Raw genomic sequence first — 13,596 nt, forward strand, 5'->3', positions numbered from 1 at the left:
AAAAGTTTGGGATCAGTGCATTCTTTTTTTTTTTTTTTTTCTTACTATTTTTTTTTTGTTGTTGTAAAGATGCAATTAAATTGATCAAACGTTATTTATACAGTATTTAAAGAGTTATTTAATAGATTTCTATTTTTTTTAAATGCTATTCTTCTGAACCTTGAAATTCATAAAATCTTTAAAAATTATGTTTCCACAAAAGCATTAAACAGCACGATTGTTTTCAACATTTACAATAAGAAAAATATATTGGTGTAAAATCAATTAAGACATCCATTGGTTTAACCTGGGTCACAGTCCTGAAAGCCTCATTGAACAGAAATCTTGTCAACACATGTAGTTACCATATGGGTCCAATATTTGTCTTCTGTGACAGTAAATACTGTGTAAATGCCGCTCTCTAGTGGTTAGAAGCAATGCATACAAATAATTGCCAGGTAAGTTAAACAGTGCTGCATTATAAATATTTAAGAGAGAAAACCTTATACTCACTCAAACTGGTACTCAAATACTCAAACAAATATTAAATAAGCTATTGGTGTTGGGCCTGTCACAGGGTTAGTTTAAGGTTTATATCCAGTAAAATAAATCAGTGGATTTCCTGAGTGCAGTACAACTCAACATCTTCAAAGCAGACTGGAGAACCATCATAACACACAGCAAGAAAGAAACAGCGCATGTGCTTGACATCATCTCTTTCAGTATTGTAAACACACACACACACACACACACACACACACACACACACACACTCTCTCACACACTCAGTATGGAAAATAAAGAGAATGATAAAACTCATTCCTCATACCAGTTGACTTGATAAAGATAAGGCAAGATGATCTTACACATTACTGAGCCAACTTCATCAAGGGACAAAGTTAGGATATCCAACTGCTTTTTGTTTGCAGTTTTTCATGATCTTATAAAAAATCTTTCATTTATTACGGCCACCCAGATCTCATTAATAAAGTCAATAATACAGAATGTGCCAAAATGAGATGAAAAATAGTGCTAATAGGTGTGATAATACTAATGATGAAAGGTTCATTATAGCTGATACTTTATCATGAAACTATTAACATCATTACATACAACCAATAATAACATTTATAAATAAAAAAGCTATAAAAATCCATAATCTATTCAATAAAAATATGTAATGCTGATTTTTTTTCCTCTGTATGCATTTACGGTAAGTGAAAAGTGACAGGTGTGGGTGCCTCAAACCCTTTGGCTTTTCTTTTATTTCTATCTTGATCTCTTTTTTGTGCTTAATCCTCTTCAAGAACTCAATACTACTCACCGTTTCATCCTAGAACTGTGCCAACATCTTTAAGTGCAGAAACATGATGAGAAGTCAATAAATATACACGCACAAATCACATTATGTCACTGAAAAATGCATTTATGAAGCACAGGTAAACAGCATCATAAAAGCACTTTCAGGCATTTGTATTCGATGCTTAAAGTGATGGTCTGACTCAAAAATTAATGTTTGGTCATTATCTACTCACCTTTATGTCAATTTAAAGGTAGGAATTTCAAACACAAAAGTAGACTTTAAGATGTTGCAATTTTGAAAAGTGACAGCCCTATGCTCACCATTGTATGGAAAGGAGCAGCATGAACATTTGGCTAAACTTCTCCTTTTGGGTTTCCCAAAAAAGACCCTAAGCCATAAAGGTTTAAAAAAAAAAATATGAGGTGAGTAAATGATGTTAGCGTGTTCATTTTTTGGTGAACTAACATTCAGCATAAAAAAAAAAGCAATAGATGAATTTCAAAGTTTCAAAGTCACGTGCACTTGCCTTTTGACACCATGTGACCATATGGAAAGTTAGGAGGAGAGTTTGGAATAACTCCTCTGTGGAGCATTTCGGCTTCAGATATTTGATGATGTAGAGCGTCAAACAGCTGACCAGCGTGATGACACACACCTTCCGCAAGAACATCCGTGTCGTGATAAACGAAAGATCTGACGACAAACAAAACAGAGGAATACAACGTCAGGGTCAAAATGTTCAGAATTTCATCAAGGTGCCTTTTTCACACATTATAAAAAAGAAGTCTGTCAGGCTGTGGATAAAGTAGATGGGATGCATTCACCGATGGAATGTTCTGAAAAATGAGTGAGGGTTAGGGCATATTTGCATGGCTCCTTCTCACCCAGGGGCCCACACCACACCAGACTGAAACCCGAGGACGGAGAACAGACATGTTTGTGGAGACAGGAAATGATAGCTGGTGTGGTGAAACAACAGAGAGAACACGGGGAAAGACAAACCTACCCAGGAAAGCTCCTAAGGTCACGTGACCTACACCCGAGGCACAGTCACAAAACAGAGATGGACAGAAAGAAGAAGAAAGAGCTTTAAAGCTGTAGTTATTGTATATCAGTCGGAACTAAATATGTGTGTTTTGTTCGAACACTGAAACCAGAGCATATAGGAAATTTATATTCATATCAATTCATATCAAAAATTTATTACATAGCCAGACAAACAGTAAATGTGCAGGGAGGAAGGTAGACAGGTAAAAAACATTAAAAAAGTATTTAAAACTTCAAATACAGTATTGATAAATAAATAAGTAAATAAATAAATGAAATAAAACAGAAATAAATTCCATTAAAATAAAGTAAAAATATAAAATGAAATAAGAGTGTTTAAAAAATGACTTGCGTCAGTTCTTACCAAACTATTCATTCAGGCAGGCGAGGGGAGGGGAGCGAGGTAGCAGCCAAGACTGATAAGTTGGGCTACGACCATGAGCCAGTGCCAGGTGCGGACCATCAGCGCCACCATCAGCAGCTCCGTCAGCATCAGAGCAGTGGAGGAGATCGCCACCACGTGCACATCCATCAGGACGCCCCCTGGTGGACAACAAGAGAATGTGTTCGATATGACCCAACAAAGACTAAGATGAAGCTGTCAGTTTAGTGTTATAAGTATAAACACATATGTATGCAACACATTAGTAGTTAACAAATTAAACGACTAACGATAATAATAATGATAATAATAAAGTAAAATGTCTGCTAGGGTTATTTAGACTGCAAGACCTGACAAATCCATAAGGTTTACTGATGTCCATCTAGAACAAGTTTCTTCTATGATAAAGAAAGTTCTTGACCCTCGCTCACGGTCTGATCCCCCATTCACACAGGAGCGCTTTGAGCTCTGACCTCTGCTCCACGCTCACTCGGCTCCTCAGCCTACTGTAACCGTCTCTGTTTTCATTTTAATCATAAACGCCAGCGCAATCCAGCCTAATGGCCTCTAACTGGTCACATAATTGCCTCTCTTCATACAGCGAACATTCCTCAGGGTTACTCTCTGGACTAAATGAAATCTTCGCTCATATTTCCCTGTTGTTCTTGTCTCTCTGTATTAAGGTTTAATTAAAAAGCAGGAGCTGTCAGACGGGGACACTGATCTCTTGCTCACTGCACGGATCGATTTACAGTGCGGATAAGACAGCCATGTGCGTGCAAGAGCTGGCGATGGTCCGAAAATCACATTCATGAAAAGACCTCCACTGAATTGACGGGAGACAGGTTACATTGCACTTAGAATTTTTATTTCTTTGATCAAACGTTCACAGATTTATTTGTAAAGAATGTCTGATTGTGTCTGTTTACGGTTTTATGTTGAGCGCAAACCAGTTTAATGACTCTGATCACTTTATCACTACAGAAGTGGAAATATACATGAGGCTCTTTACTCTTTGTGTGACAATTCTACTTAATCACACAGAGTCTGAAATATTATAATGTCACAGTTCTGTTTATCATTCATGATTTTTTAGGCTAGGTTAAAAGAGTTAATAAATGTACTGAATATAAACATTTCTCAGTATATTATGTTTTCCTTGCAAAAAAAACTATGAATCGATAAATGTCAAGAATATGCCGGGATAATATTTTTTCCTCAAAATAAAAATGTATATGACTATTAAGATGATTTGTATTTTCACATCATTTATGCATATTTCTCCCCTAAATTCTCATTAACATAATGCCAACAATTATATTAAAATGTATTGTATAAATAAACCATTATTGGTGGCTTTAAGGTGGCTTAAAAACAAAAACAAATATTTAATAAACATTAATGCTTATGTTATACATATCTATATTAAAATTAAATATTAAAATGTAAAATATAAATATTATGAACACTGCAATGATATTATATTTAACTTAATATTAAATGTAAAAAAACTTTATTACAGTAATGAGAATCAAAAAAAATAAATAAATAATAACAGTAAAGGGAATTACACCCAAAATAAGAAAAAAATAAAATAAAAACACCTACACATTCTGGTAATGAAAATTTATTTGACATGGAAAAAACATTTAATTAAAGATGAAATGGGAGAAAAAAAAGTTACAGCAACAGGAATAGACAATCTACGTTAATGAGAAATGCCTCACCTTCCCTTCAATACCGATACCACAGTCTGCCGCTTGGATCATGCTGACATCATTTCCTCCATCGCCTGAGCACAGAGATAAGAAAGATGATAGGGAGAAAACATGAGAAGACACTGTGAAGACAGTCATCTTTACCACTCTCAAAGATTCATGTGCTTGGAGAGAGTTCAGTTTAAGTGGGTTTTGTCTCAGCTACTGGATAATGGGACTTAAAGCTCAACAGTCTGAGGAGAGACGTGGAGAGGACTGACCTATGGCACATGTTCCGTTGGCTGTATGTTGCTGTAACAATCGAACGATCTGAGCTTTCTGCGTGGGAGAGCAGCGACAGCAAGCCACAGCAGGGCACAGACACGCCAGCTCAAATTCATTCACACAGTAGCTCAGACCTGATGGGCCACATATAATCAGTGGGGGAAAATCAATCTTGATCATACATAATGTTTTTGTTTTTTACCTCCAGAGAGTCCCCTGATATGACCAGCACACAGTTGTGTTTCCTTCTGAAGGAGTTCAGCTCCAGATGAGCCTCGGCCCTGTTGGACACCTGTCACAAAAACCCCATAGAGCGTTCACACTAAATCCACTTCACTTAAAAATCCAAATCATCAGGATCAGAACTAGGTTCTGAAAACGTGGATGTCTTGATTTTTAGAAACTTATCGGGAACTTTTGGCGATAGATGTTTCCAGCTTGTCTCCGGTCAACGTCCAGATCTGAAACATAAAGAAGAACCCAATATTAATTATCATTATTACACCTACACAGCTTGAGGCGGTCTACACTGGATGCAACAAAGTGACTGCTGCAAATCATTTGGAATTTGTGTTAGGACGTCATAAAAAGAGTCAGGCATCAGTTTACTGTCGGGGATTTGTCATGTTGTGTCGCACCACATCCAGTGTAGACAGCATCACTGATTATAATGGGTTCTGCTGTATTTTGTCGCATCGCATCCAGTGTAGACAGGATATTTAATGCTTTTCATACATATATAGGTAGGGTGTTTGGGTGTTCACATATTTTTGGCGATCTATTGTATGTGTACCTTGATCCCAGCATTGTGGAGGAGCTCCAGTGTGGGCCGGACATCAGCCTGCAGCTGATCTTCCACTCCACTGAGACACAGAAGCTCCATCTCTCTCTCCAGACTCTCCACCACTGCCACCACCTTCAGGGTGCGATCGTGTGCACTCAACTTCACCTGATTATAATGACTCTAAACAGACAGAAAGATGGATAAAATGGGTGCTAAGTTAATAAGGATTTTAAACTTGCCTGGCCTTAATAGTAAAAATGGTGTAACCATTTCAATTCCAAACTCTGATTCTATGATTTTTTGCGACATCAACATAATCTTTCAAAGAGGTCTCCAACATTATTAACAATAACTAACATTATTAATATATATTAAAAGCAAATAGAAAATATTCTGCAAAAATGTTTTATTACAAAGCGTACTATATCAAAGGATTAGGCTCTGCAAGATTGTTTACATTATTTTATTCAACAAGGATGCATTGAACTGATCAAAAGTGTAAGTAACATTATCACTCGAGACTGAGATTTTTAGTGTTTCAATAACAGACAGATTTCAGACAATGACTTTGAATATGCTTTAATCACAGCCAGGAGGCCCTCAAACCAAATAAATAGAATATCATCAACACAAAGAGTACAACAGATTACAAACCCCACTCCTCCCTCCACTCTTACTGACAAGGCAAACTTGGTTTTTGATTACTTCTGCTTGTTACTCAAGTCATGGGGTTGTTATAGTTATTATATTTAGTCAGACGTCTAGCCGCCTTGTCCATATGCATCCGTTATTGCAACACACTAACTTTGGCCCAAAAAGTGGGGCCATTTAGTAGTCAAACCCATTCAAATATTAAGCCTGCAAAAAAAATAATAATGTTTTATTTCACAATTCCCCTCTCTGATTGTTTCTCTTAGATGATAATCTATATATATATATATATATATATATATATATATATATATATATATATATATGAACAACATATTAATTTATTTAACTTACTGAGGGTGGAAATACAGCTGGTTTATCACTGTTCAGTCTGTTTCTTAGTGTCCACCAGTGTCCGAGGCCCTCTCTGGCCATGTTCCCACACTGAGACAACATAATGCAACACACAACTACAGTTACATCAGCTACAGCCATGCTGTGAGAGTGGTTGTGCATTAGAACGTGAACTCAATTGGTATACAGAAAGCATGAGAACAAAGATATAAAAAAAGCTTTTAACACAATTGTATTTACTGGAAACATCAAAACACTGTCACGCAAATATAGATATGCAAACACACACACACACAGAATGGATCAATTGTGAAAAATACAACAGTGCCTGTGGGAATCTTCGTGCAGACTGTAAAACATGTGGGGCAGCAGTTTAAATTTGATATGAGAATTCAACAGATGAAAGTGAAGCAGTGATTACTTATTGACCTGTCCTTATAGCAGCGTCTCGCATATACACACACATAACGCATCATGAATAGACCAATGAGGATTATGACATGATGCTCCCAGTCATATGCCCTTAATGAGGTCATTCATTAATTAATAAGCCTCATCTCCGCCCCTCATCGACTGCTTATTGCCAATAGAATTGTAATCATTAAAGCGAGAAATGCATGTGTGATGATGGACTGAGCAGATTGTCCTTGATCACAGAGTCTAGGACAAGCCGACCTGTTTGTCATCCTAAGTGCTTCCTTATCAAATGTGTTGATTTTTCATTCAACAGCGATCTGTTCATTAAGTCATTCCTACAAGGGATTCAATGCCAAAAACATTGGCGGTATCTACTGAGAAAGTGAGTTGGAATGACAGAAATACAGGAACCGGGGCTATAAGTTTACTTGTTTATACTATAAATGTGTAACTGTAATATGTACATACACTAGTGTTTAGAAGTTTGGAGATGTTATGATGTTTTTGAAAGTCTTATGCTCACCAAGGCTGCATTTATTTGATCAAAAATACAGTAAAAACATTTTATTAATGTTTTCTATTTTAAAATATTTTAAAATGGAATTTATTCCTGCGATGGCATATATATATATATATATATATATATATATATATATATATATATATATATATATATATATACACACATATACACACACAACACTACAAAAATTTGATTGCTTTTTCCTGCAGCTAGACACACAAATGCACACACACACACACACACACACACACACACACACACACACACACACACACACACAACACACACACACAAAGATAGATTATGAATCAGGTACAAAAACAATTGCAATGCAAATAGACAAAACAAAACAAAATGCAAAGAAGGGTCACAGAAACAGACAATTAGATCTATTCATAAGCTCACCAACCCACATAAAAAAGCAGAATGCCGATTTTCTCATCAACAATGGTACATGCATTCTCACCTCGTCCTCCGGCCAATCATTGTACTGTACAATGCTCACATGGTAACATCAGCCCCTTTCATGTAAAACGTGATGTCGCCGGGAGCCTCCTCCTGAAACAGTCAATTCAATACAGAACACTTAAAAATATATAATCCAAATCATGTCTAAGCCATTACCATGTCCAAACGTAGAACACAAAATCTCACAAAAAGCTTAGGTCACAAATACTCTTATGCATGCACTGTAACAGACAGACAAACGATACAGCAAACATCACTCACTCACAGAACACTCAAATACACAGAGTCCTGAAGTATATAATAGCTCACTCAACAAAGGCTAAAGGACACAAAGCCAAATTAAAGAGGGGCATTCATATTCTCTCCAGATGTTTTTAGTGTTTGAAATGAGGGAAATATGTAATTCTGAACACATACAAACACACTTGCACACTTGTAGTTGGATACACATCCTGACATTAATGCCCATGTGCTTGCTCTCAGAGGTGAAGGGAAGGATCTGGAGGATGTAATAGGTCAAGATGTGTCCGACTGGGGTCTTCAGCTTGAGGGACGTCAGGTCTCTGTTTAGCAGAGTCAAACACACACTCTCAGTCCAGCAAACCACCGCCACCAACACAAAAGAACTATTTGTTGTGAAAATGTGTTATTGTGACCAATTACATGCACATTTTTTGCTCACAATGATAAGAACATTTTCAAAGAGCTGGGTATGTTTATAGTCTTTTGTAATATGGCTGATGATTAGATTTAAAAATAAAATAAAAAAATAAAATGTAAATAAAAAAATACAAATAAAAAATCAATGAGGTAGATAGATAGGTAAATATTATTCAAAAGTAATATAAATGAAAAAAAATATATAATATGAATAAAATAAAATAAATTAAAACAATAAAATAAAATCTGAATCATCCCGTTATTGTAATTGCGATTATTAATTACGATTCTCACAATTTACATTGAATGATGTTTACCATTGTTTGATGTAACTACATGCCGTATTTGTAAATGAAAATAAACGAGCTGAAAACACTCCAACTGAAAAACCTTCAGTGCTTTTCTATAGTATTAAGCCTCAAATTTCAACTATACATTTGATTGGTTTCTTTTTAAAATTATAAAAAATATGAATGGTATTATAATGTTATATTAAGGCTAAAATGTAAATAATGGGAAAAACCCTTAAGATAACATGTAAAAAGATAAAACATATCTCAAGCGTGCAGAATAACATAAGTGGACTTAATTGCCACTTTGAGTGATTGCGTAATTGTAGCATCCATGATTGTAATCGCGATTAGAAATTCGATTAATTGTGCAGCCCTACTTTACACACACATAGAATTTGCTTCCAGTGAAAAATAAAACATTTCATTACATAAATAAATACATGCATATAAAATAAAAGACTTTGGTTTTCTTTCAAAAACATCCGAGGCATTTGCATTAATACCGACAAAGTTTTAAGATTCAAAAGGTCTTAAATTGCATGAAATTAGAAAAGATAGTAATACATAAAATTTTATTCAGTTGTGTCTCAAGACTACTTTGCACGCACTGTTTATCTCAAGACTGAAAGATCATAACCATCCCTGCAAATTATGCCGTTTAATTCTTCTGCAGCTCTGTGATTACAACTGCTTTCTTTGCTATTACACACATCAGAACACAGCTAGCACTCTTGTTTATGGCATTTCAATGTGATATGACTAATTAGCCAGTCTACTATAAGCCTGACACTGCTAAATGATGCCCTCAAGAGCACACACACACACAAAAGTAACTCAGGTGGTAGAGAAATGCCTTCAGGAGACGAGCAGGGAACTGTTTTACAACACAGGGGAGAGCCTTTAATACACTCTATCAATCATTTCAGCAGTACAGGAAGAAAAGCTGTAATCATAAACCAGGATCACTGTGCCTTCAAGAAGCAGAGAGGATTGAAACTGCACCATGTGACCTACGACCACATGAAGACGTGGCTGTTATTTAATAAAGAGAGCAGATGTGACAGGAAATATGATACGACGTCATAAAGAAGGCAAAGTGGAGATGGTTTCATCTGACAGAGCAGTTTCATCCAGGAATATGCTGAGAGAAGTTTATCTGAGTCCTATCTTTCGCTTATCGTTGTTATTTACGAGAGCATATTATTTCACACTTTTTGAGCAATGACTTTCATGACTTTTCCAGCTGTTTGATTACTGGCTTTAAAAAAAGACTTTCTAGAGATCGCACTCACAAAGAACAATTTCTTGTATTATCTATCATACATTTCATTGCAAACTATTTTTATTTTATTTTATTTTTTTATAAATGATTACATTTTGTTATTAATTACGAACTTATCTAGGCCTGGAAGTCACAATTGTAAAATACACATGCAATAATAATAATAAAAAAAAAAAAAAAATACATCAAATTATTCTGTTAATAAAAACCAGACTAAGATTGCATCAGCTTTAACCTCATTTTAACAAAACCTCATTCTGAAAGAATTGAACATGTCATAACTCTCTTGTCCGAGTGTCCCATCTTTTTGTGACAACTTCTATTTAATAGGCTAAGGGTTAGAGGTCAATACTATATTTTCCCTAGAAGAACCAAAGGTCAACAGCCACTGGACACTGTCATCTCATCTGAATAAGCCAAAACCACTAATAAAACCTTCAGTGAACTTCTATTACCCCTCATAAGTAAACCTTCATTATCGGACATAACAAACGGACTTGCTCATGACAATGTCTGATCATTAAAGGTCATAATAAACCTCTGACCCTTGACACTCTGGGGTCAAAGGTCACAAATGACTTAAAGTAAGTGTGCGGAAAGGCATCTGGGATATTCAATCCCTGACCTCGGCTCTCTTTAGGAATATTATCGCTATGCGTCTGTCATATTAAAGGCTGGAGATGCTGGAGGTCTTTGAGCGAGCACACATAGACACAGGCGCTGATGAGAGTGACACGTAGAGAAAGACTAGTGTTAACCGCTAGTCTCTCCGAGAAAATTAAATATTGATCAATCCCGGAGTGAAGACGTTGGAGAGATAAGACCTGGGCATTAAAGAAAATAAATAAGTAGACACATCAAGGGAGAAGAGAGGACAGGCAATTCCACTAAAGAGGGAGATGGACAGATTTCTTTTTCCTTTTATCACTCTCAAAAGATATCTGCGTCTAAAGAAGGTCCTGAAGAAAAAGATGCTTGGCCTGTATAAAGGAAAAATTAAAGAGCACCAGAATATATATTTATATAATGACTGGCGCATTTTCTTGAAAACAATCAATGCTTTGAAAACGACTGCCTTTCATTAGTTCACCTACATTAGATCCTGCAGCAAACAGCAAACAGTGTATAGAATTAGTTCACCTAAACACGAAAATGTTGTTTTCACTTACTTACTCACCCATGGTGTTCAGAAGGTCGCCGTGATTTTGCCAAGTAGGGCATTTTCATGGATCAACATCTTTTGATGATCCTGGAACAACATTTATTGTCCAAAATATAGACTTAACCCAATCCCTACCCCTAAACCTAACAATACCCATAATCTATTCCTAAAATCAGTGGGAAATGATAGCTGATTAGCAAGGGAGCAGAAGTACCTAACCCTGATTGTAAGCCTAAAACAGATATTTCCTGAAAGGTTATATCTCCATTCTGATTGGTTGATTGGAATGTTGTTCCAGGAACACGTTGTACTTGGTGAAATCACACTCACCTTGTTCAGAATGGATATGGTTATCTTTATTCCATAGACAACAAAATAGAAATGCTTCACAAAATGTGAAGCTCCGATATAAAAATATCATATGCTAATGAAAATGAGGCTGTGAAGGATGGAAATACAGTCCATTCAGTAAGTTTGGTATACCTTGGTTTCATAAGGATTATGGTTACAATACTTTTATGGCTTTTTTTTTCTGAGACTGTCATTGTACGATGAAAAGCAATGCCAAACATTCTGCTAAACGTCTTTTGTATTCCACTGAAGAAAGAAAGTCACACAGGTTTGAAAGATTATGAGAGTGTGAGTAATTGATGACAGAAATGTAATTTTTGGGTGAATTATACCTCCAAGTCGAGCCTCAAACAACTCTTCATTCCTTTCTGTTAAAAAACAAAAAAACAAAAAAAAAAAACCACTATAATGAGTCTGATGTTTCCCTCCATCTTTTTGAGGGCCGCTGCCTTCGTGACATATGTTTGGCCTCAATGCTTTTTCTGCCATTTATTTAGTGCTTTTCTTACCAACAACTCATTCAAAATATTGTTGCTCTACAACGGATCTATAAATATCTACGATCTCTCAACACAAATGATGACCGAGTCCTTCCTGGAGTGTGACCTACCCCTGCCCCCTCTGCTTCTGATATTTATTGAGTCCTCTCAGATTTCTCTACTAACACAGAGTCTATATTACCATCCAATAAGGCAGTAAATTCAAAGCTAAAGTGGGGGGAGTCATAAATACTAAAGCAGCGATATATAGGATTACACCGTTAGAGGAATGAGGAGACCAGTGTCAATGCAATCTATTTGAATTCTAAATGAAATAAAAACAAATCCTGTTTGTTTGTTTTTTTTTTTTTGCTAGAACCACTCAGGCAGGAAATGCCACAAAACAACAACAACAACAAGTTGGTAAATACAGGTAAAATGCTAAATACAAAATACACAACAATAAAAAATCAAAGAAAAAAATAATAATAAGAAGAAGTAAACAACTTATTAAACAAATAAACAGAACATCCCATCATACTTACCTCATCAGGATTGGAGTCTGGTAAGTGCGGTTGTCGTCACTGAAGTCCTGGTCGGCCTCTGTACTCTCTGGCTCCGCGCTGGCACCGTTAACACGGGATTCGTACACTGGTTTACCATTGTGGCAGAGGCCGATGGCTTTCATGGCCTCATGGATCCCACTCTTGCGGACCTTTGGCGCAGGTGGGTGTAGTTTACGAGAGGGTGTTGAACTCGTAATGTTGCCATTAGACTGCGCCGAGCTCACCTGGAAAGACACAAATATGAAATAACAAGTGTGTGCCTTAACTTCAGAAATAACATCACTTGATCAATAATACAGTAATACTGTGACAATTTAAGTTGCCCTTTCCTTTCACTAACAGCAACAGATATTTGTTTCAAAAAAAGGATTCAGCCCAGCACATATAAAAATCAGTTAAATTACCAAGTTATGTCATAATCTGATAAAGTCATGTGCAGTGTAAGTACGGGTGACTTGGTCAGAAAGTGTATGCTGATCATTTGTTCTCCTGTGCTCTCTCAGTCTCAAGACACACTGGGCAAAAAAAGCGTGAGGATTTCATCGGTGTCTCCCCACACAGCGATGTCGGAATCCCACCCTGACTCCGAAACTTACCAATTTACATAAGCACCCCTGTGTGTGTGTGTGTGTGTTTGACAGGGGTTGCTGTGCTCCACTGGAGCAGGATATTTCTCTTGATGAACTCTTCTTTCCTCAGAGCTCTGCCGAGGGGAAGAGATGACAACCTGCACATAGCCTTCAAATCACAGCTGCAGGTACATAATAACACCCCACTGCTGGCTCACTCTCTCAAAATTGTAAGTTAGGTTCCTGATTCGACAAACTGAATATGTATATAAATACACAGTAAATATGTGATTAGATAATTTTACAGTCAGCCAGTTGTAAACAGGCATGACATACTGACTGGG

The 13,596-nt window shown here is 36.4% G+C and overlaps 1 protein-coding gene across 4 annotated transcripts; it reads right to left on the reverse strand.

Annotated features, from left to right (window-relative positions):
* Positions 1 to 291: 291 nt before the first annotated feature.
* LOC113057449 (probable phospholipid-transporting ATPase IIB) lies at positions 292 to 13,584 on the reverse strand. Of its 4 annotated transcripts, XR_003277818.1 has the most exons (10): positions 12,663 to 13,584; positions 8,308 to 8,453; positions 7,889 to 7,980; positions 6,483 to 6,572; positions 5,487 to 5,657; positions 4,896 to 5,154; positions 4,690 to 4,827; positions 4,439 to 4,503; positions 2,694 to 2,872; positions 292 to 1,975 (listed from the first exon to the last, which is right to left on the reverse strand). XR_003277818.1 is itself a non-coding variant. In XM_026224881.1 (3 exons), coding segments are annotated over exons 1-3 (291 nt in total). In that variant the 5' UTR covers positions 12,806 to 13,584; the 3' UTR covers positions 7,831 to 7,978. The 4 variants fall into 4 exon arrangements, 2 of the variants coding, with proteins under 2 accessions (XP_026080666.1, XP_026080664.1); XR_003277817.1 differs by lacking the exons at positions 292 to 1,975; positions 2,694 to 2,872; positions 4,439 to 4,503; ... (1 more) ...; positions 8,308 to 8,453; positions 12,663 to 13,584 and having other exon boundaries at positions 4,515 to 4,827; positions 6,483 to 6,702; XM_026224881.1 differs by lacking the exons at positions 292 to 1,975; positions 2,694 to 2,872; positions 4,439 to 4,503; ... (2 more) ...; positions 5,487 to 5,657; positions 6,483 to 6,572 and having other exon boundaries at positions 7,831 to 7,980.
* Between the last annotated feature and the right edge of the window lie 12 nt (positions 13,585 to 13,596).

Source organism: Carassius auratus, chromosome 38 (assembly GCF_003368295.1).
Source record: "Carassius auratus strain Wakin chromosome 38, ASM336829v1, whole genome shotgun sequence".
NCBI classification, from domain to species: domain Eukaryota; kingdom Metazoa; phylum Chordata; class Actinopteri; order Cypriniformes; family Cyprinidae; genus Carassius; species Carassius auratus.

Excerpts from the sequence above, each read along its gene's own strand:
- LOC113057449 (XM_026224879.1), bottom strand. The coding sequence starts at position 12,805 with ATGAAAGCCATCGGCCTCTGCCACAATGGTAAACCAGTGTACGAATCC. Across the intron at positions 8,454-12,662 it reads CAGACTCCAATCCTGATGAG|AGACCTGACGTCCCTCAAGC; the intron begins GTAAGTATGATG and ends TCTGCTAAACAG.